The sequence below is a fragment of the Ursus maritimus genome, unplaced genomic scaffold (genome assembly GCF_017311325.1).
Source record: "Ursus maritimus isolate PB19 unplaced genomic scaffold, ASM1731132v1 scaffold_16, whole genome shotgun sequence".
Lineage (NCBI taxonomy): Eukaryota > Metazoa > Chordata > Mammalia > Carnivora > Ursidae > Ursus > Ursus maritimus.
Window position 1 is genome coordinate 43,115,187 of NW_024424008.1, and position 22,452 is coordinate 43,137,638.

Below are 22,452 nucleotides of genomic sequence, written 5' to 3' on the forward strand. Positions count from 1 at the left end.
TATGATAGACAACAAGGCTGTACTGCCTGAAATTGAAAATGAGAAACTGTATGTGGGGGACAGATGATCATTTTTCAATGGGCGCACCTCATTGATTGATTGCCTAGCCGCAGAGCAGCGTGAGCTAGTTGCCATGTACCATGTCCAGAGGATGTCTGTGCCCTCGAGGAATTTAAATTAAAATTGGGAAAGGGCTTGGATATCCACATGGTTGGATAAATCGCAGCCAAAGGCCGTGGAAAAGAAAGCAGGCCTGAGTGTGTGGCTTTTCAGCGGGTGGTGCCTGGGATGGTTATAACGGAGGCTGGCTTGGAGCACATGGGTAGTCGGGTCTATCCGAGGCTAACCAGTCATTTGATGCATTCCTCTGGCCCCAGACAGAAGCTGTGCAGCTTAGAAAAGCTCAGGCGCTTGTTTGAAAGTCTTTATTGGTCTATTATTTATTGATGAGGGTAGTAATATCCAGGTCCGTGAATCCCTATCCAAAACCCTTGGGGCCAGGCATTTTAGAAAGGAGTAATAGAGGGCATGTTCTGTATATCATCTCCTGGGGACTGGGGCAGCAATCACCATAATGAAAAACATTAATATTTCTGCAGCAAAACACACTAAACGGGATAAATTAAAACCATAAGCAACTTTATATTCATGTAGATCAGCTTGAGTTACCAAGTGAGGTCAGGTCAGGTTTTACCACCAAATAAGTTATGAGAGACTTCTGGTTTTCAGAACACATGGTTAAGGATGTGGACCTGTGGTAGTAGTAATAATAATAATAATAACAATAATAATAATAAACGGAGAATGTATAGAACAACGATGATGTTTATTATCTTCCAGACACTGTTCTAAGCACTTACCTGGGTTGACTCCTTTCACCCTTAAAACAATCCCTTGCAGATTATTCTTTCTGTCTGGAGAAAAATAAAAGGAGGCACAGAGAATTAAGTAACTTGTACGGTTGCCACCGGTAAGGGTCAGAACAGGGTGCAAACCCAGGCAGTCTGGTCCGGGGGTGCAACTGAACCGCTATGCTTTGTCTTTTGGAGCGGGGAACTAGAGCAGACATGTCTCCAAAGTTTACTCCTCTTAGGTTATTCACACGCATGACACTGTTTGAACGCCTCACGTGTATAATAGTAAGCCGCAGCGGTGGATGCCTGGAAAGTTGGAATCTTCATTTTCAGAGGGATCCAGAGTCAGGGACTACGTGGTCATGGCTCCTCGGCAGAGCTGGCCACGAAAGCCCAGCCCCAGCTCACGTTACCTTGTTTATTTCTCCTAGATAAACGAGCCCTGAGAGTGGCAGTTGTCCTATTGCTGGGCAAGAATGGAGGCCCCCCTGGTGAGTCTGGATGAAGAGTTCGAGGACCTTCGGCCCTGCTGCTCAGAGGACCGGGAGGAGAAACCACAGAGTTTCTATGGCTCATCTCCCCACCATGTGGAGGACCCCTCCCTCTCTGAGCTGGAGAATTTTTCTTCCGAAATAATCAGCTTCAAGTCCATGGAGGACCTCGTGAACGAGTTTGATGAGAAGCTCAATGTCTGCTTTCGGAACTACAACGCCAAGACGGAGACCCTGGCTCCCGTGAAGAACCAGATCCAGATCCAGGAGGAGGAGGAGACCCTGCAGGACGAGGAGTAAGAAGTCTTAATTGCCCTCTGTTGCTTCAGACCCGAGCCCCGTAGGCTGGGGCTCCTTCACATAGAACTGGCTTCTGTCCGTGGGTTCGTGGCATGTCACTTACCCTTTCCTGGGGGGCAGGGCCCCGGTAATTGCTGACATTATACTGTTACGTTCCCCTACAGTGACCTGTAGAGCTTTCTTAAACCCTAAAGGAATGAAAGATTTTTAGAAAACAGCTTTTCTTAGATACGAAATGGAATTTTAAGAGCATGATCCATTTTAGGGTCTCTCTTCAGTTTTCTTTTTTTTCCTTAAGATTTATTTTGCACAAGCCTTCTATGACTGTCTTTTTCCTCATTAAAGCGCACATTTTACTGTGTGTAAAGTAAGCTGTTTCCCATACTATTTCAAGTCGCTTTAATTGCATACATTAATTAGAATTCTTAACCCTTAGAAGGCTTACTTTCTGGTGAAAACGAAGAAGTAAACCACTGTGAACTGTTTGTTATAACGGCATTCTTCCGATTGGCAAATTTAGGAATACATTTAATAATTTCTAGAAGCACAGGTTACAAGATTTTTTCCTTCGGTGCCCACGGTTCTTGGTCGCCCCGCTTCAAAGAATGAAGAGGTAGATGGGGCAGAGTGGTGGGCAGGAAAGCGGGGTTTACTGAGTAATGGTACAAAGCTCCCGAAGAGGGAGGGGACCCAAAAGGGTTGTCCTCTCCCTCTCTTTTAAAAGATTTTATTTATTTATTTAAGAGAGAGAGAGCACAAGTAGTGGGGAGCGACAGAGTGAGAGGGAGAAGCAGACTCCCGGCTGAGCAGGGAGCCCCATGTGGGGCTCGATCCCAGGACCCCGACATCATGACCTGAGCCGCAGGCAGACACTTACCACCCAGGTGCCCCTTCAGTTTTCTTTATATCAGTAGTGATGCACCCAGATATTAGAAATAAGGACCAGAAGAAAAATTAATTTACTGTGTCGGAGGAATCTGTCCCTGGAACAATTTGCTTCGAGAAAGAGCAGAATTATGAAAATCGCCTGTGTACAGACCCTCCTCAGGACTGGAAAATCGTCTACAAATGTTAAAATATGTCCAAATAAGAAAGCATACAAACTGAACTGAGAGCCCAGGGAATTACCTTAGGCACAATCAAGGTGATAATTAGGTGATGTGGCTTTTGGTCTGCAGAGTCCCTGTGTCCCTTACTAGCTACCTACTGGGATCTTAACTGTAGACAAGAAAAGGGCTTTGAGAAAGGTGCTGTGTGAGGAGTGACTAGAAAATAAGAAGGGGATAATTTGGTACAAAAATTAAAGAAGGGTGTTTTGGGCACTTAGTAAAAATAGGCCTGAATTCCCTATAGAGGTAAAATATGCATCAATTGTTTTTAAGGAATCACACAAGAAATGTCAAGTAGCTGTAATGGAACTTTGGAGCAACTGGGCTTTTGGTTTCTCTTTTTAGGAACTTGAGCCAGGGGAGGGGGGGTGTTGCCCCTGAATAAGTGGGGTAAAAGGGCGTGTCCTAGACAAGGAAGCCTGACCTGTGTGGGAGGTAGTTGGTGACTTGATGACCCTGTGAGTGTACAGGGGCTCTGTGTCTGTCTGTCTCACGCACTATTATATCCCCCCATGTCTAATATAGGGTTTGGTGTGTCGTAAGTAATCCAGGAATATTTTTTGAATGAAATACTGAATGTCGAATGAATTGGGTGAGCAATAATGGCTGGCCTCGTAGGTGAAGGGAATGCGTTTCCAGATCCACACCATTTCCTTCTCTCCTTTTTAATTAATGTTGGCCTGAAGTCATGATCAGAGAGAACATTTTACTCTGGTGACCAGTACTCTAACTGTGAGCTATGTGTTTTAATTCAATTTTAAGTTTCAAACTGATTCTTCTTAAATTCTGAGCCTGTTGTAATTTGTTCAACCCCTGTAAGTCTAAAAAGAATGGCTCTGGGGCTTTATTATACAGAGTGTTTTTTTCACTGCCTGGTGCAATGAACTAGAAAGACAAAGACTGTGAATTATAATTTTCATATTCTTGCTAACTCACTGTGTGACCTTGGGCTGGTCACTTAACTCTAGTCGACTGCGTGGGTCCTCATCTCTGAAGCCTCCAGAGCTCAGTCTTGATGAAGCAGGGCTAAGGACTTGGAAAGAACCTCATTCCTTACCTCACCCAGGCTGTGCTCTGAAAATGACATTTTAAGATGCGTCCCATTCCTTTTGCTTCCAACAAATCATTTCTTCCCTATCTAACCCCCGCCCCCCGCCACCTCATTAAGGATGAAGGCCCAGGGGGCAGGTTCTTACTCTCTTCTAGCACATTAGCAGAGGTCGCTCAATGTTAATTACCGTCACATGGGGTTATTGGTCCGCTCACCCTGATTTTTCTGACTTGCCTGCCTCATTGACTGCCTCAGCTAAAAGACCAAAGGTTGAACAGTTCCTTAGAGATAAGGTACAATTTGGTGATGGCGTAGAGGGAAGAAGCTGGGAACAGAGAAATTAACACTGCCCTTTCTAGGCAGTCAATGTATCTAAACCTTTCCAACTTAAAATAAAAATCAGAGTTAAATTGCAGACTTTGCCTATAGATACACATCCAGACACTATAAAATTATATACTATAAAATTACGATGAAGTAAGGAAAAAGATAATTTAGTATCTCATCTGGTTATGACTCTCCTGAGCATAGCTTGTAATAAACTTGCCTAAGTTTGGTATTGGGATGGGTATTTCATCCACAAACAGACTGAAAGTGTTTTGGCTGGGTTACAGCTAAATAATAGAAACATAAAACAAAAGCTGTGAAATTCTTCGTCAAGCTAGCCTCCTTAAACGTAGCACAAGTCATAAAGTGAGCACAGTAATTCCCTTTAAAGTGGATTTCTTTCCTTCTCATGTGGAACTATTTGGCCAATAAGGAATTGGCTGAGATGTCAACTTAACTCTGATTTGTCAGGGTGTGGAAGTTTTAGGTATTACAAGACAGTCAAATTTGAACAGCTATTTTCTGGTTGTAAGTTTAGAAACTTCCAGAATCTCTCCTTTCCTTTGTCATAAGAGATTGAACGCGGAGGCCAGAGCCCCTTTAGGGACCTCAGCCCAACACCTGCCTCACTGGGGTTGCGATCGGCCCCCTTATAGGCACCCTGGATACAGAGGGGCCAAAATATGAGAACAATCGCAGTTTTCTACTCTTCAGATAGAATTATTGGGTTAAGGTGTTAAAAATAAAGTCACACGGGGTCGCATCTGTCTGGCTCAGTAAGAACAGCATGTGACTCTTGATCTCGGGGTTGTGAGTTTGAGCCCCACCCTGGGTGTAGAGATGACTTAAATAAGTAAAAACTTGAAATCAAATAAAGTCCACACGGTAAATAAATGCCCCATAGTCAGCCATACTTGAAGGTGAAGACAAGTAAACCCCAAATACTCAGGATAGGGAAAGCCAGTGGATAACTGATTTTTAGGAAAGTTATCTCTCTTCTCAGAGGTTCAGTTTCCCCAGAGGGCTGAGGTAGTACTGATTCTACTTAAGTCCTTGAAAGAATCTAAAAAGTTGTTCAAAGCCATTATGTGCTAATAATAATTCCTAAGTATTAACTGCGAAAGCATAGTCACGTGAACACACACCTAAATGTGGCTATCGGCTTGACTGGACACGAAACACTGGCTGAGGGCAGGAGCCAGCCTTGAGGGTCTTAAGGGAAATGTTTTCAAATTGGAATTCTAATAAGCCCTTTAGGCTAGCTGCCTGCCATATTGTCAAGATGGCATGCGTGTGTGTGTGTGTGGGGGGGGCAGGACTCACGTAGCCTTGGTGGCCGTCTTGCCAGCAGACCCAGATCTTTGTATACACGTCTTGTCACAACCCAACCTACTCAGTCCGTTCACTCTCTGCCAGCGTCCTTTCCCGAATCCCTAGCCCTGTATGGTGAAAGATAGTTTAGTCAGTTCCATAGGCACCTAACTAAGCCCAGGCCATAAACCATGCACTGAAGAGCCTCTCCTGTCACTATAGGGACTGAGAGAGCCAATTGAATTGCGGGTGCCATGGCAGCATAATGACAGGAATTGAGGCAACCTGTTTAATCTGGGCTCTTTGATAGTAGATCTAGGACATGCCATTCAGAGGCTCCCTTCCCCAAGATAAGAGTGAGTAGCGGGGTGCTTCTCAGGGAAGTAGAATTTCACGCTCCACTTCAGGGTGCCTATTAAAGTGGGTCTATTCATACCCAAGGCCCCTGCTTGTGGGAGAAGAGACAGCCTCTCTGGGGAAGAAAGCCCTTCCCATTCTCTTCCTCACAGAAAGCTTTGTGTTTTCCCCTCCCACCACCGGCTCTTCGCTCCCAGGGCTGCCTGCCTGCCGCCAGGGTTCTGCCTTTGGCTTCCATTTAACCTTCTCTGGGGCAGGAGAGCTAGACAGGAAGCCCTCACGCCCCCCTGCTGCCCCTGCCATTCCTCCTTTTGTGGCCCCATGAAAGCACCCTGTCCGGGGCTAATATAGTTCGAGATCTTTCACGCAGAGCCAGTTTCTGAACTGCTGTTCTAGCTTGTGACTGGGAACTTGGTGTATTATTCTGACACCCGTGCCAGTGCCAATCATAAAATTATAAAGACTTGGAATAGTTATGTGGTTAGGAATCTAGGCCCTGTAGCCATATTGCCCGGTTTCGAATCCTACCTCTGTCATAACTGGCTGTGTGAACTTAGACAAGTTTACAGACTTCTCTGTTGACTTCTCTGTTTCAGTTTTTTTTTTCTGCCTCAGAATCTGCCTTATAGAGTTGTGATGAACGAATGAATTGATCCACACCAAGGTTCAGAAGAGTACCTGGCTTATAGTCAGTGCCCATTAAGTGTTGGCTGCTAGTGTTATGATTGTGACGTGGGCACTGAATACATGTGGGAGTGTGGGAAGGTGTGCGAGCAATGACCGAGAGATAAGAGTCACTCTATCGTAAATGTTGTTCATGAACCTTGAAGGGGAAAGAATACTTCAGAAAAGGAGAAGAAAATTCGGACAGAACAGGAAAGAATGAGGATGACTTGAAATCCCGAGGAGACAAGGGTATAGGAAATCTCCCTAAAAATCTAGAAGTCAGAGTCCCTGCTTGTCATTTTAAGGATGCACACAGTTTCAAGGTCATTGGCAAGGGTGCCGTTCATTAAAGGTCCCAGCTTCTATCCAGCCTAGGAGAGGCACAAAAGGCTCCTGCCTATTTTGGGCTTTGCTGAATTTCATTTTCCCAGGCACTTGCTGCAGGGACAAATCCGAAGGTCAACGCCCGCACTCTTGTTGATTCTTGCAGCAGAGAATGTAACACAGCGATGCAAGGAGGAGTCGTCCGCCGGCCTTCCCGGTGGGTGTGGCGCTTGGAGTTTTGTCTTGGAGACAGCAAATCATGTTTGCCTCTTGGCTTTAGAATGCTACTGAGACTTGCGTTTAGCATTAGGCTGGATTAATGAAGCTCTAATGGTGCCTGATGGAGATTGGATTATCACCCATGTTTAAGAAGCAGACGCTGAAATCCTGCTGAACGGATGTCTAATGAACACTTGAGTCCTCTCAAGTGCTTTCTTGTAATTGTAGGAAAATAACGAAGAAGCGGGTCACCCAAGCACGGCATGAAATTGTGTTTTCTTGAGTTCCTTCAGTGTGCTTCGTGACCGACTGTATACCTTGAGCGCTAGGCAAATCTCTTTGCTCCTATTCCCATAAATCATATCATTCTGGATTTTAGGTATGTTAAGAGCACTCGCCCGTCCAAATTTCACGTGTCTGTGCTCTCGTCCAACCTGCACTTACCTTTTTAGCGACTTACCCTGGATTTCGTCATGTTTTGAATTTGATCCATGGCTATACTTCATTGCTTATTTTTAAATGGCTGTTTCTTTATTTAAGTCGATCTCAATACAATTTACCTTCATAGACTGTATTTTTGTAGGTATCACTCACGTTTGACATGTGTGGGCACCTGAGGGAGATTGCATAGAGCCCTTGTTTATCATTAGCTAGGATGAACTCGAGTGCCCCTGGGTGCCATGGACAGCATTATTTTAGGAGCTTGGTTTACTGATTTATATTAATCTCTCGGTGTTGACTTATTTGTTTATTTTCCTGTGTGTGGAGAGTTTGTGACTTTAGGTAATTTCCCCTAACCCTCTTCTTTCCTTTTCCCCCAAGAAGTCTTTCTGAAATAAGTGAATTAAATGATGATGAATTGTAGAAAAGAGTTTTGTATAATGTACATATTGGAATTTTTAAAAGAAATGTAATAAAGGGAGCCCCATCTTCCCTCACTAAGAACCAGTTGTTAGAAGTGTATTGATTGATTCCTTTCATATATTTGCCTTAGAGTGTCCATGACGGAGAGAGACTTACACTGCTAGAGGGCGGGACTGTGCCACCTGCAGGCTCCCCAGAGCATTTTGGGTAATAAGTAAGCATGGACAGGATTGGCCTTATCCCCTTAGCTACATTAGATGTCAAGAAGTTAATTCTTTTTTTTTTTTTTTTAAGATTGTATTTATTTATTTGACAGAGAGAGAGACAGCCAGAGAGAGAGGGAACACAGGCAGGGGGAGTGGGAGAGGAAGAAGCAGGCTCCCAGCAGAGGAGCCCGATGTGGGGCTCGATCCCAGAAATCTGGGATCACGCCCTGAGCCGAAGGCAGATGCTTAACGACTGAGCCACCCAGGCGCCCCTCAAGAAGTTAATTCTTGACCATTTAGATTGCAGGCCTCTAAATTTGAAATGCATCTAAACTCTATGATAGCCCTGATCTTAAGGAGATTCAGACAGAAAATCTGCCCCGATTATCTATCATCTATCTATCTATCTATCTATCTATCTATCTATCTATCTATCACCTGTCTGTCTATATCTATCTATCACCTATCTGTCTGTCTATATCTATCTATCTATCTATCTATCTATCTATCTATCTATCTATCTATCTATCACCTATCTGTCTGTCTCTATCTATCTATCTATCTATCTATCTATCTATCTATCTATCTATCACCTATCTGTCTGTCTATATCTATCTATCTATCTATCTATCTATCTATCTATCTATCTATCTATCTATCATGATCTTCCTCTTTCTCTCTCACTCTTCTTTGCCCACAGGAAAGGAAAGGAAACATGGGCATTTCTCAGGTTCATGACACATGAACTGTTTGGTTGAGGGACAGATTTATTTTCAGGGGCAATTTATTTTTTGCCAGAGGTGATTTGATTGTAGACTCTACCATTTGTATCTCAATGGCGAGAAAGGCCTCTTCTCTTAAGCAAACACCTTTCATGCAGATGCCCGTGGCCAGGGTCCATTCTCTTGGCTCTTTCTCTCCTGGTCGTGCCTCTAATTCCGTTTTTAAGCTGCTTTGCTCTTGCACGCTGGAAGGCAGATGATCTCTGCCTGGCACACACAGAAGCCTCTCTCCTCCCCTGGCCCAGCTCTTCCTTCCTCCAGGCGGGGCCAGGCCACAGATGTGTGCTAATGAGAGCTTCTCTTTGTTCACAGGGTTTGGGATGCTCTGACAGACAGTTACATCCCTTCACTCTCCGAAGACTGGAGGGACCCAAACATGGAGGCTCTGAATGGCAACAGCTCTGACACCGAGGTACCTCTCTGGGGCCCCTTACTTAATAAGGCTTGAGAAGACGTGGATTCCAGTTAGAAAAACATTCAGTAATTCAGCAGTCGTCCCCATTAGGTGATGAAGCTCAGGAATAGCTTCAAAACATTGCTGGGAAGGCAGGCGTCGTGGAGGAGGCGAAGAATAAGGTGAGGGGACATCCAGTGTAGACGAGGTGATTCCGGTGGCTATCCGTAAAGAGTGTAAATGCAGATTACTCTGTTGTTGATCTGTGTCCTGCAACATGCAAAATTAGGTGGTCTGAAGTAAGAGGAGAAGAGTGACTGTCACAGGCTTCTCCTGTGTTCAAATAATCATGGCTTAAAAAAGAAATCAGGGTTTCCTATCGAAAATGAACAGTTCAGTCCCACCAAAAACAAGATGGCAAATACTGATAGGTTTGTGGCAAGGTCAAAGCCTGGCTAATGGCCAAAGCGGGGGCGTAGACATTAGTGAGGTGTCCACTCAATGGGGAGTGGCCAATGAGGCCAATAAGACGTTTATGGACTCAACCAAGAAGACATTTACGTGGCTGAACTTGACTCACATTCTGTGCTTACTGATGCCAAAGAAAAATGTAGCCTGAGGCTTCTGAATAAAGAGAATACTTGTTTGGAGTTGATTTGCATGGGCTATGAGGACTGATCTTTCAGAAGATCCAGATGGCCCTTCCTGGCTGAATCTTCGTATAGAAAAGTAAAATCATTTCATGGCTCTGTCCTTCTTAAAAGCCGATTTCTGCCTTGCCTGGTTTTCTAGTTTCAGCTGTAAAGGAAATTTGACGATTTCTTATCAGGAAGGGCTGTCACAGCCCTGTGCGCTCAGCAAGTGAGGGAAAGGGAGGTGGATCTCATCTTCCTAGGTCCTCCAGAATTGAGTCCAAGTGAAAGAGCAAGAGACGCATTTCCCTTACGTGGCGGTATTTCTGCAGAGCATGGCCCCAAGTAGCCCAGCATAGAGATCAGCAGTTGGCTGATTTGTTAAAAAGGTAGCTGTACCTCCTTAACTCTTTTAATAATTAGCAATCCCAAAGTCTCAAAACCTCAAGGTTTCATCGATGGGGCAAGTAAGATGGTGACTTTGACACTAGGAGATTCGAGACAAGCCTACTCAGTGTGGACACAGGAGGCTGCATCCCAAGTCCTGTTTTGGCTCCCGACTGTTTGTTTTCTCTTGCGATGCTTATAGGTATCCTCACCCCAAATGCAAAGGGCAAAGAAGCAACCATGGAATAAATGTAGTTACTGAAAAGAAATCCGGTCCATCGTGGTGCAAAAGGCAGATTTTGCTTTGTTATCTCTTTGGCCACCTTTCCAACTCATTTTGTGGTTTAAGCCAAAGGATGTATACGATAGCCCGCCCGTCAAAAGGTCTCTAATTTATCCTCATTTGCAGATTTCCCTCAAGAGGGTTAATATTTCAGGGCAAATTGAATGACCCTGAGAAGGATGATCTTGAGTTCTGCTCCTTGTGAAATTTCTTCCATCCAGCCCATGGGAGAATGACAGGGTAGCAAAAGTAGATGGATTAGGGCTGTTTTATTTCATCTCCTTTATTATCGGGATTCATTACAGTAGAGGCTCTTTTAACTGACTTCAGTTTAAATGATTTGCTAGATTAACCAGCGTTCTGTACTCCTGTAAAAGAGCGGCCGACCCAGTGCCCTTGGCTTGCTGAATGCACACAGCTGGTAGGCTTCTCCGAGCAAGCCCCCATAGCTCTTCTGCTACTTAAGTGGTTCATTGCCAAGAATCAGTTGTGTTTGTTCCCAAACCTCTTTATGCTCGTCCTTGTGACTCTAAGTAATGTAATCAAACATTATAGAAAATGTTGGATTATGACAGCAAAGAGAGTCATGTTTTGCTTTTTTAAAATCAAAGTGACAATGTACATAGTCTTTTTTTCAAGATTTTATTTATTTATTTGAGATAGAGTGAGATGAGAGCAAGAGCGAGCTCCAGTGAGCGAGAGAGAGAGAGCGAGAGCGAGCACAAGCGGGGGGTGGGGGGTGGGTAGAGGGAGAGAGAGAGAAGCAGGCTCTCCATTAAGCAGGGAGCCCAACTTGGGGCTCAGTCACAGGACCCTGGGATCATGACCTGAGCCGAAAGCAGATGCTTAACCAACTGAGCCACCCAGGCGCCCCACACATGAACAGAGTTTTAAAAGTCAAATAATACTTTAAAAATATTATAAGACTTAAAGCCTCTCCCACCCCCAGCAGCTCCTGACTTGTCTTTCCCTACTCCACAGGCAGCCACTTTGATTTCTTTTGGCAAATACCTCGGATTTTCTAAGTAATGCATTTATATTGCTGTTTGCTTGATGATTAAGATCAACAGTTTGGGCTGTTATCTATTAACTTTATACTATGGAAGATAAGATTTAATGCTTTCACACCACCTCAAATATGCACACTTAGCGTTCCCCCTGTTAATAGAGGGTTGTCACCAATTTATAGTGAAATCAATATTAAATGTAGAAACTATTATAACTATGTAAAATACTTCTTCTTACTGAATCACGTAGTGTTGTATATTTCTTCTCTTATACAACCTTTTGTTGAACCTGGAGTAAAGAATTACCTTGTTTTTTTTTTATTTGCTTAGTTTTCTGTATATCTGTCTATCAATAGTTCAACCTCAAACTCGGAGCGAAATTTAAATCTCACAATATGGTTAAGAAAAAAATCAGACTTTCAGGGGCGCGTGGGTAGCTTAGTTGGTTGGGTGTCTGCCTTCAGCTCGGGTCGTGATCTCAGGGTCCTGGTATCGAGCCCCAAGTTGGGCTCCCTGCTCAATGGGGAGTCTGCTTCTCCCTCTGCCTCCGCTGCTCCCTCTACTTGTGCTCTGTCAAATAAATAAATAAAATCTTAAAAAGAAAATCAGATGTTCTGTCAATTCTTTTTTGTTTTGTTTTGTCTTGAAAATATCCAAATGAGTGCCCCCATGTTTCTACTGTACACCTGTTTTCTAGATCTGGTGCATAGCTGTTGGCGTGAGACTTTCCTTCACTTTCATTCCGGGGATTCTTCCTGCCTCTCTCTCTCCTGTCCTCTGACTGCTCTATTTTTTATCTTTCTGGGGATATTCCCTTGTTTTGGTGGAAAAAAAAATTCAGCATATTCTTGAGAAAGGGCACAGAGGAAGGTGCTTTTTAGAATATACTAGAATGTCTCTATTCTATCATATACTTGATTGGGAGTTTGATTTGATAGTTATTTTAGGTTGCAAAACTTTTTTTTTACCTGGAATTCTGAAGGCATTGTTCTCTTATCTTCCAGCTTTCCCTTACTGTTGAGCAGCCCTCAAATCCATTTTGATTCTCCTTTTATATGTGACTCTCTTTTGGTTCTTTCTGAAAGCATTTAGGATATTCTTTTTTCTTTCTCATTTGAAATTTTCCATTGATGTGCCTTATAGTGAAGTCCCCCCCTATTCATCCTGCATTATACTTAGTGGGCCGTTTCAGCCTGGAAGCTCATGACAAAATCGTGGCATGTTTTCTTGTGTTATTTCTCTAAAGATGAATTATTTCTGTTTTCTGCTTCTATTGAGATGATTATGTATGTAGTTCTCTCCTTTATTATGTTAATGTGATAAATTACATGAATTGATTCTCAAATATGAAGTCAACCTTGCATTCTTGAGATAAACCCAACTTGGTCATGGTGTATTATTCTTTTCTTTTATTTCATTGTGTGGTTTTCTTTTTTTCTCATAGCTTTACTGAAGGATGATTGGCATACAATAAGCAGCCCATTTTGAAGTGTTCAATTTGATAAGTTTTGACATATGTATACATCTGTGAAACCATCACCACAATCAAGATATCGCTCATATCCATTAACTGCTCCCTTTCACTCCCCAATCTCCAGGCAACCCCTTTCTGTCACTATAGATTGGTTTGCGTTTTCTAGAATTTTGTGTAAATGGAGTCATGCAGCAGGTACTCTTTTTTTTTTTTGGTCTGGCTTTTAAAAACTTAGTATAATTATTTAGATATTCATCCATTTTGTTGTTTATATCAACAGTTCGTTCCTTGTTATTGCTGAGGGGTGTTCCATTACAGAGATACACCAGAACTGGCTTTTCACTCACCTGTTGATGGACATTTGGGTTGTTTTGAACATTATAAATAAAGCTATTATGACTATTCTTGCCTAAGTCTGTTTGTAGATATATGTCTCCGTTTCTCTGGGGTAAAAAAACCTACGAGTGGAATGTTGGGGTCATATGGTAAATGTATGTTTCACTTTTTAAGAATCTGCCAAACTGTTTTCCAGTTTGAGAGCTTCCGTTATCCACATCCTTGCCAACACCTGTTACGGACAGCCTTTTACATTGTAGACATTGGAGTAGGTATCTAGAGTACCCTATTTCGGTTAAACTTGCACTTCCTTAGTAACATGCGATTGAGCATCTTTTCATGTACTTATTTATAATCTGTGCATCTTCAGTGAAGCGTGTGTTCAAATCCTTCGCCCACTTTCTTAGTGGGTTGTGTGTGTTCTTGTTAAGTTGTTATTGTTCCTTATATGAAAAGGTAGAATGAGGCATACTAAATTATTAAGAGTTTATTTAAGTAAGATCAAATAGGACAGCACCAAACCCAAAGTGGTTAGGGGTGCTCCATCAACGGGAACTAGAGGAACGACTTTTATATGGAAAAGGTGGAAGCAAAGGAAGGAAATTATTTGATGGGCTATAGCTTATATGGTTGTATTATTTGGGAAAGCCTAGATGGCTCTTTGTGATTGGTTGTTCTTTGGTTTGAATTCTTAACCTTGAGGCAGTAGAAGCTTAGGTTTTCGTTTGCTTGGCGGGCTACTAAGGCATTAAAACCACCTCAGTCTAATGGCCTCCATGTTTAATTAACTTAACACATACATTCTAGACATAGTCCTTTGTCTGATTTATGTTTTATGCACATCTTTTTGTCTATGGATTGCCTTGTAGCTTTCTTTCTTTCTTTTTTTTTTTTAAGATTTTATTTATTTATGTGACAGAGATAGAGACAGCCAGCGAGAGAGGGAACACAAGCAGGGGGAGTGGGAGAGGAAGAAGCAGGCTCATAGCGGAGGAGCCTGATGTGGGGCTCGATCCCAGAACGCCGGGATCACGCCCTGAGCCGAAGGCAGACGTTTAAGGACTGCGCTACCCATGCGCCCCCCTTTTAGCTTTCTTAACATATTTTGAAGGTCAAATGTTTTTTTAAATGTGATGAAGCCCAATTTACTGATTTTTTTCTTTTTATAGTTTGTGCTTCGTGTGCAGTATTTAAGTAGTCATTGAGATTTTTTTCATAAGTCTTCTAGAAGTTGTATAGTTTTAGGTTGTCTGTGGCTGATGATTCATTTCAAGTTAGTTTCTGTATATGGTGTGAGGTAAGGGTCAAAGTTCATTTGTGGGTATGTGTGTGTATGGCTATCCAGCTGTTCTGGTACAACTAATTGGAAATATTATTCTTTCCCTATTAAATTGTCTTGGCACCTTTGTCAAAAATCAATTGCCCATATATGTGTGGATCTATTTCCGAATTCTTTATTCTGTTTCATTGATGTATGTCATTCTCTCTGCTGATACCATGCTGTATTCATTACTGTAGCTTTGTAATAAGTCTCGACATAAAGTAGTACAGCTGCTGACCCTTGAACAACACGGGTTTGAACTGTGTGAGCCCGCTTACATGAGGATTTTTTTGGGGAAAAACAGTACTGTAAATGTATTTTCTCTTCGTTATGATTTTCTTCATAATATTTTCTTCTCTCAAGCTTACTTTATTGTAAAAATACAGTATATAATACATAAAGAATACCAAATATGTGTTAATCAACTGTCTATATTATCAGTAAGGCTTCTGTCAACTTAACCAATAGTTAAGTTTTGGGGCAGTCAGAAGTTATATGTGGATTTTTGACAGTGCAGGGCGTCTGCACTCCTAACCCCTGCATTGTCCTATGGTCAACTGTATAAATCTTTTAACTTTGTTCTTTTTTTTTTTCGAAGTCGTTTTGAGGTCCTTTGCATTTCCATATAAATTTTGGAATCAGCTAAGTAATTTCTCGAAGTTGCTGGAAATTCAACTTGCGACTGTGTTAAATCCATAGATCAACTTAATTTATTCTATTAATGTGGTGTATTACGTGAATTGATTTTCAAATATTAAGCCAACCTTTCATTCTTAAGATAAACCCCACTTAGTCATGGGGTCATGATGTAGTATTTTTTTTTTTATATAATGTGGGATTTGATTGCTAATATTTTATTAAAATTTTTGTGTCTTGTTCACAAGGAATCTTTTTCTGTAATTTTCTTGTAATGTCATAACACGAATGGGGAATTTTTCTTTCTCTAGTTTCTGAAAGAGTTTGTCTTAGTTAGATCGGTATTATTTCTTCCTTATATGTTTGGTAGACTACACCAGCGAAACCACCTGGACCACGGGTTTTCTCTGTGGAAGGTTTTTGACGACGTATTCAGTTTCTTTAATAAATATAGGGGTGTTCAGATTTTCTATTTCTTCCGCCAGTTGATTTCGAACAGTGTTTTTCAGGGAATTTTTTTTCATTTAATCTAAGTAATTGAAGTATTGACTACAAAGTTCTTTGTGATATGCTCTTATTATTTTAATGTTAGTAAGATCTGTAGTGATGTTCTCCTCTTTATTTCAGATCTGCTAATTTGTGTTTTCTTTCGCCTTCTCTCCCTCTTCTTCCCCTCTTCTCTCTTCAGTGTAGTTATGGGTTTATCACTTTTTTTGGGGGGGGTTGTCACTTTTATTAATCTCTCCAGAAAACCACTCCTGGTTTCTTTTTTTCCTCTGTTGTTTGTTCATTTTCTAGCTTGTTGATTTCTTTCCTTAACTTTATTATTTCCTTACTTATACTTTCTAGGGTTTTACTAAGCCTCTTAAGGTGGGAGCTTAGATCAGATTTTAAACTTTAAAAATGATTGTCTTGGTCCACCCAGGCTGCTATAACGAAATACCACAGACAGGGTGGCTTACAAACAACAGAAATTTATCTCTCGCAGTTAAGGAGGCTGGAATCCAAGATCAGGGTGCCAGCATGACTAGGTTCTGGTAAAGGCCCACTTCTGGCTTGCAGACTGCCGATTTCTGGCTGTGTCCTGACATGGTACAAGGGATCTCAGGAGCTCTGTGGAGCCTCTTTTATAAGGCACCAATCCCATTCATGAGGGCTCTACCATGACCTAAGCGAATCCCTGGAGTCCCCACCTCTTAATACCATCACGTTGGGCATTAAGATATCAACAAATGAATTTTGGGAGGACACAAACATTCAGACCAGCAATAACATAAGCATCTTAAAATAATAAAATTTCCTTTCAGCATTGCTTTACCTGAATCCCATAATTTTGATATAGTGTGTTTTTACTAACCTCATTTTTAAGTATTTTCTAATTTCTCTTGTGATTTCTTCTTTGACCTATGAGTTATTTAGATGTATGTTACTTAATTTCAAAATGTTTGGGGATTTTATAGTTATCATTTTGTATTGATTTCTGATTTAATCTTGTTAGAGAACACCATCTGTACAAATTCAATCTTTTAAAATATATTGGGATTGATATACAGCCCAGCATATGTTGTATCTTAGGAATGCACTATGTGCCATTGGAAAGAATGTATATTCTGCAATTATCGGTTGTAATGTTCTGTAAAGGTCAACTAGATTAAGTTGGTTTATAGTATTGTTGAATTCTTCTAGCTCTTAACTAATTTTTGCCTGTTTATCCATTACAATTTATTTTTTTGTTTTATTACTAAAGTATAGTTGATGTACAATGTTAAATTAGTTATCTTTTCAGGTGCACAACATAGTGAGTTGACCATTCTATATGTTACGCGATGCTTAACCATGATAAGTATAGTTACCATCTGTCGTCATACGATGTTATTACGATTATGGACTATATTCCCTTTGCTGTACTTTTTATCTCCATGACTGATTGGTTGATTGATTTTAAGTAAGCTCTACACCCAACATGGGGCTTGAATTCATGACCCCAAGATCAAGAGTCACATGCTCTATATAACTGAACCAGCCAGGCGCCCCTTGATTTATTCCTTTTATAACTGGCAGTTTGTACCTTTTAACCCTCTTCAGCTATTTTGCCCATACCCCCCAACCCATCACACTTCCCTCTGGCAATCACGAGTTTGTTCTCTGTATTTATGAGTGTTTCTATTTTTGTTTGTTTTGTCTTTTTTAGATTACACATATAAGTGAAATCATGGTATTTGCCTGGCTTATTTCACTTAGCATAATACCTTCTGGGTCCATCCATGTTGTCACAAATGTCAAGGTCTCATTCTTTTTTATGGTTGAATAATATTCCATTATATATAGATAAATTTATCGCATCTTCGTATCCATTCATCTATCAATGGACACTTGGGCTGCTTCCATATCTTGACTATTGTAAATAATGCTGCAATAAACATAGGGGTGCATATGTCTTTTTGAATTAATGTTTTCATTTTCTTTGGGTACATAGCTGGTAGTGTAATTACTAGATTGTATCATGTTTCTATCATTCCTTTTACTTTTCGTCTGTGTCTTTATGTTTTAAGTGTGTCTTTTATAGATTGCATATAGTTGAGTCTTTTATGTTTAGTCTGACGATGATCTGTGCTTTTTGGTTTATTGAATTTAGTTCATTTGCATAGTTTTTAGTTCATTAACATTTAAAGTAACTTTAATAGTTTGTGTTTAGGGGTATGATCTTGCATTTCTATTTGTCTTATCTGGGTTTTTTGTTGTTGTTGTTCCTCTGTTCCACCTTCCTTGCCTTCTTTGGATTAATCAATTTTTTCTGGTATTCCATTTTCTTTCTTCCATTGAATTTTTTTTTTTATTTTTATTTTTTAATTTTTTAAAGATTTTATTTATTTATTTGACAGAGAGAGAGTGAGCGATCACAAGCAGTGGGAGAGGCAAGGCAGAGAGAGAGGGAGAAGCAGTCTCCCCACAGAGCAGGGAGCCCGATGTGGGGCTCCATCCCAGGACCCCAGGATCATGACCTGAGTCAAAGGCAGACGCTTACCAGACTGAACCACCCAGGCGCTCTCTCTTCTGTTAGATTTCAGCTATATCTCTTTGTGTGCTTGTTTTTTGTTTGTTTTGGTTTTGTTTTTTACTGACTGCTCTAAGGGTTACACCCGCATTAGTAAGTTAGGGTTCGTAGTATAGTACTTCACATAAAATGTAAGACACCTTCAACAGTATAAGTGTATTCCTGCCATCCTTTGTGCTATTGTTGTCATATATTTTACTTCAATCCACATTATCTACCCCACAACACAAGACATTATTTTTGCTTTAGACGGTTAGTTGTCTTTGAAAGAAATTAGAAGGAAAAACATAATTTTTTTATATTTACCATTTCTGGTGTTATTTCGTCCTGTAAATCTGATTTTTAATCATTTCCTTTCAGGCCAAAAAGCTTTCTATAATATTTCTTGTAGTGTTAGTTTACAGGTGACAGATTCTCAGCTTTCATTTATCTCATGTTTTCCCTCCTTTCAATGATCACAGCCTTGCACTGTCTGTGCCCAGTGCCTCAAAACAATCGGCTCTTAGATTTTGTCCAGATTTATAGTTGTATGTGGCAGGGTAAGTCCAGTACTAGCTACTCTTTCGTGGCTGAAAGAGGCCATCTCTTCTGCTTTTGCTTTTTGGAATTCCTTTTATTCAAGTGTTGGACTTAAACTGATCTTTTGCTTTTTCTCCCCTCCCATTCTCTATCTACTTATTTTGTTTTACTCTCTAGGGATTTTCTCAGCCTTATCTTCAATTCTTCTACTGAAAATATAAATTTTGCTACCATAATTGTAGTTTCTAAGAGCTCTTTCTTATTGTTTTTTAAAATTAATTCTACTAAACAGGCTACGTTTCAAGGAAGCAGTGTTTTCTTGGTATCTCTCTGAGGACAGTAGTGATAGGAAGGAGTTTCTTCTGCCCTCTGTATTGCTTTTGATTTACGTTTCCTATGTATTTGTTTTAGTCCCTGTTTTTCCTGTTGGGGATTGTCTGCAAATGTTTGACAATCCTTGGGCATATTTAAAAGTGAGGCCAGACTCACAGAGCTCTTCCTGTGGGAGGAGGGCTTGACTCCTACTGCCCCCCGCTGTAGTGATCAGTAAGGACCTGGTTATTTTGTTTGGAGACCCCAAATACTGGCATGCATCTGTACGTCTTTTTTCTTGCACAGTGTAACAGAAATGTATTGACCACTAATGGAGTCCTCCAGTGTTTTGCTTGAGGAGGATAAGCCTGACGGCTAGCATCCTTGGAACATAATCAGGGCAGGAGGCTGAGGGTCTCTGGTGAGCATGTAGACTTTTACTTAATCCCTCTGTTTTGTGCAAGATCCCTCACCCCAGCTTTCAGGTGGCCTGGTGTCTCTTGAGTCCAGGTCCTTCTTAGTTCAACCTTTCCAGAGTGAAATCTCCACTTCTTTTGATGGTGAGAGGGCAGTAGTTGCCTTTCTTCATGGGACAGAAGAAGAGACCTGGGGTCTCACTGCTCCTATGAAGAGTCCTGGCAGATCCTTCCTTTTGCAGCCCCACATCCCAGTGCCCCTAAGTCTCCAATTCTGGAGTCTTTCAGTATTTTTGGGGTGAAAGCACATACTTTGGGAAGCTTTCTCCCACAGGGCTTAACCCTCTGGCCTGCTAGCTTAGCATCTGCTTTCTGGCATCTCGTTTGCTGTTGTCTTTCCTCGGATTCGTTTTGTCCCTGCAGGACATTCTCTTTTGGTCCTCGTGCTCTCACTTTAGTAGGGTTTCAGAAGGAAGACGAGGTAAATGTGTGTGCATAATCTCCTATGCATCTTCCTTCTGCTATTAAAAAAATGGAGAGCACCTGGGTGGCTCAGTTGGTTAAGTGTCTGCCTTTGGCTCAGGTCGTGATCTCAGGGTCCTGGGATCGAGCCCCACATTGGGCTCCCTGCTCAGCAGGGAGTCTGCTTCTCCCTCTGCCTCTGTGCATGCTCTCTGTCTCTCTTGCTCTGTCTCAGATAAATAAAATCTTTTTAAAAAATAGTGTTCTGATGTGGGTGATAGAAGAAAGACAATGTGGAACCTCTACTCAGAGGCCCATTGTGGAGAAAAAGGCATTGGCCTTACATTAGGAACTTGGGGAAAAAATAAGTATACGCTTATATATATATGAAGAGCCTGACGTGGGGCTCGATCCCACAACGCCGGGACCACCCCCAGAGCCGAAGGCAGACGCCTAACCGCTGTGCCACCCAGGCGCCCCACGCTTATATTTTTACATCAAAATAATATGCTCGAGCCTGTAGTAGTATTGTTTTTGTAATTCTCCACATTTATTGAGTTTTTCAATTACTCAATATTCTGTTCCTGACTGATATAAAAGACAGTCTCTTTTGTCGCTGTAACTGTAATTAATAGCAGGTGGTGTTGTCTTGGACAAGAGAAAGAAAGTCCAGGACAGTGAGTTCAACCCTTCTGTTTCCCAGGTAACTGAGCAGCTCAGGTGCATGCGGAGGTGGACTGACTATGGGAGGTGACAGTGCGACCATTCCTCTCTCTTTAGTTCGTTCATTAATTCTTTCAAGAAAGGTCTGTTGTCTACATGCTGTTTGCTCTGCTCTGGTGCGTCTCACTGTGGGGATTCAGAGGCGTTGACTTAACCCCACACAGATGTTTCCTGGTTGTTCGCAAGCATGAAGGGATGTAGCTGTCCTTTCCTTGGGCCGGGTGCATAGCATGGATTTTTTTTTTTTTTTTGACTTGTTCACTGAAGGTGAAAATGGATCTTTGTTCTCTTAATTTTGGTCAAGAAGGCAACCACCTACGTGGAACAACTGTGATAAGGGAGGGGAAATACAAGGCAGTAGAGACTCCCTTTCTTGTGAGTAGAATCATCTGGATTGCCCTGACAGGAGACACTGGTTAATAGTCACTATTGAACACAAGGACTCGGTGTCATTTTAGTCCTCGCTCAGACTACCGTGCGGCAAGATTTAGCGGCATTGTAGGCTCCAGGGAAGATTCCATTTACTGTCAAGCTTTAAGCTACCACATCACACCCTTAAGGGCACACCCTTTACGGAAAGCAGAAGGAAGAAGCAGCTTGCTGAGGAGGATGGCCAGACCTTTTCTGGCTCTGGGTCTTCTTTCCTCCGTTCTGGATAGAAGTCACTTGGAAGAATGATTTTTCTTGGAAGAGCCATAGTTCACGTCTACAGTGTGGCAACACCTTGAGTTTCAGTCTACAAAGAAATTCAGCCCCAGATGACCTGGCTGGCAAGTTGTTCAGGCTTTAGCCTTCTCATTGTCACACAAGAGGCTAAAAGAACTCCCCGTTAGTGATTTCTCGGTTTCTGTCATATGTTAAGAATAAGAGTATACCTATACTCTTCCACCTGCATAAGTGTGTGTGTGTAAATCATATAATTGTATCCATACACAGAAGGGCCATCATTTTTCAAAATTCTTTCTTTTTTTCCCATTAGTCCCCACTCAGCTTTACACTCTGCACAAGATATTGTCCTGGTAATGAAGGGCAGGTAGGGATTCTCTTAAGTGGCATTTGTAAGGCAAGAGGGCTCGTTGAGAACTGGCGGAAGCGGTTAAGGCAGAACAGAGTCTGCTAGGACCAGGAGGAAATGTGGGAGGAGCCCTAGCGAGGGTGCGGAAGGATGAGGGCCCAGACCCTAGGCGTAGAGCTAGAGAGGGAGGAGGAAAGGCAGGGACTTGGTGGGTGTGGTGAAAGCAGAAGCAGGGAATTATCCACACGAGGGAGAGGGAAGGATCCAGGGCTTTCTTTAAGTACTTTGTGTTTGCTTTTCTTTTACTTTTTAGTGGCAGACTTCTGAGGTCTGAGAAAATGTGGGGTAGGTGCCGCTCCCGCAATCCTACGAGCTCAGGGTAACTTGTCAGTGTTTATAGGTGATTTTCAGGTCTCTTTTTACCGAAGCCTGACAAATCAGACCTGTAGGCTTTGTGCCAGGGACGGGGAGAGGAGAGAAAGCTCTGAGAGGCATCCACCCCACTGCTCAGGTTCGATAACATTTAAACAAGGAGAAAGGGCTATCCCTAGAGGCTGCCTCCCCGCCTTCCGCCAGGAGCTCGGAGGGAAGACCTCGTGCAGGGAGACGGTTTAGCTTG

The 22,452-nt window shown here is 42.0% G+C and overlaps 1 protein-coding gene across 1 annotated transcript in view; it reads left to right on the forward strand.

The window, feature by feature from the left end:
- Positions 1 to 22,452, forward strand: part of FEZ1 (fasciculation and elongation protein zeta 1) — a 44,978-nt gene that overhangs the window by 5,656 nt on the left and 16,870 nt on the right. Inside the window, exons 2-3 of the mRNA XM_040631074.1 lie at positions 1,286 to 1,641; positions 9,174 to 9,273. Coding sequence (XP_040487008.1) covers positions 1,331 to 1,641; positions 9,174 to 9,273 — 411 coding nt within the window. The 5' untranslated portion in view covers positions 1,286 to 1,330. The remainder of the gene's footprint in view (positions 1 to 1,285; positions 1,642 to 9,173; positions 9,274 to 22,452) is intronic.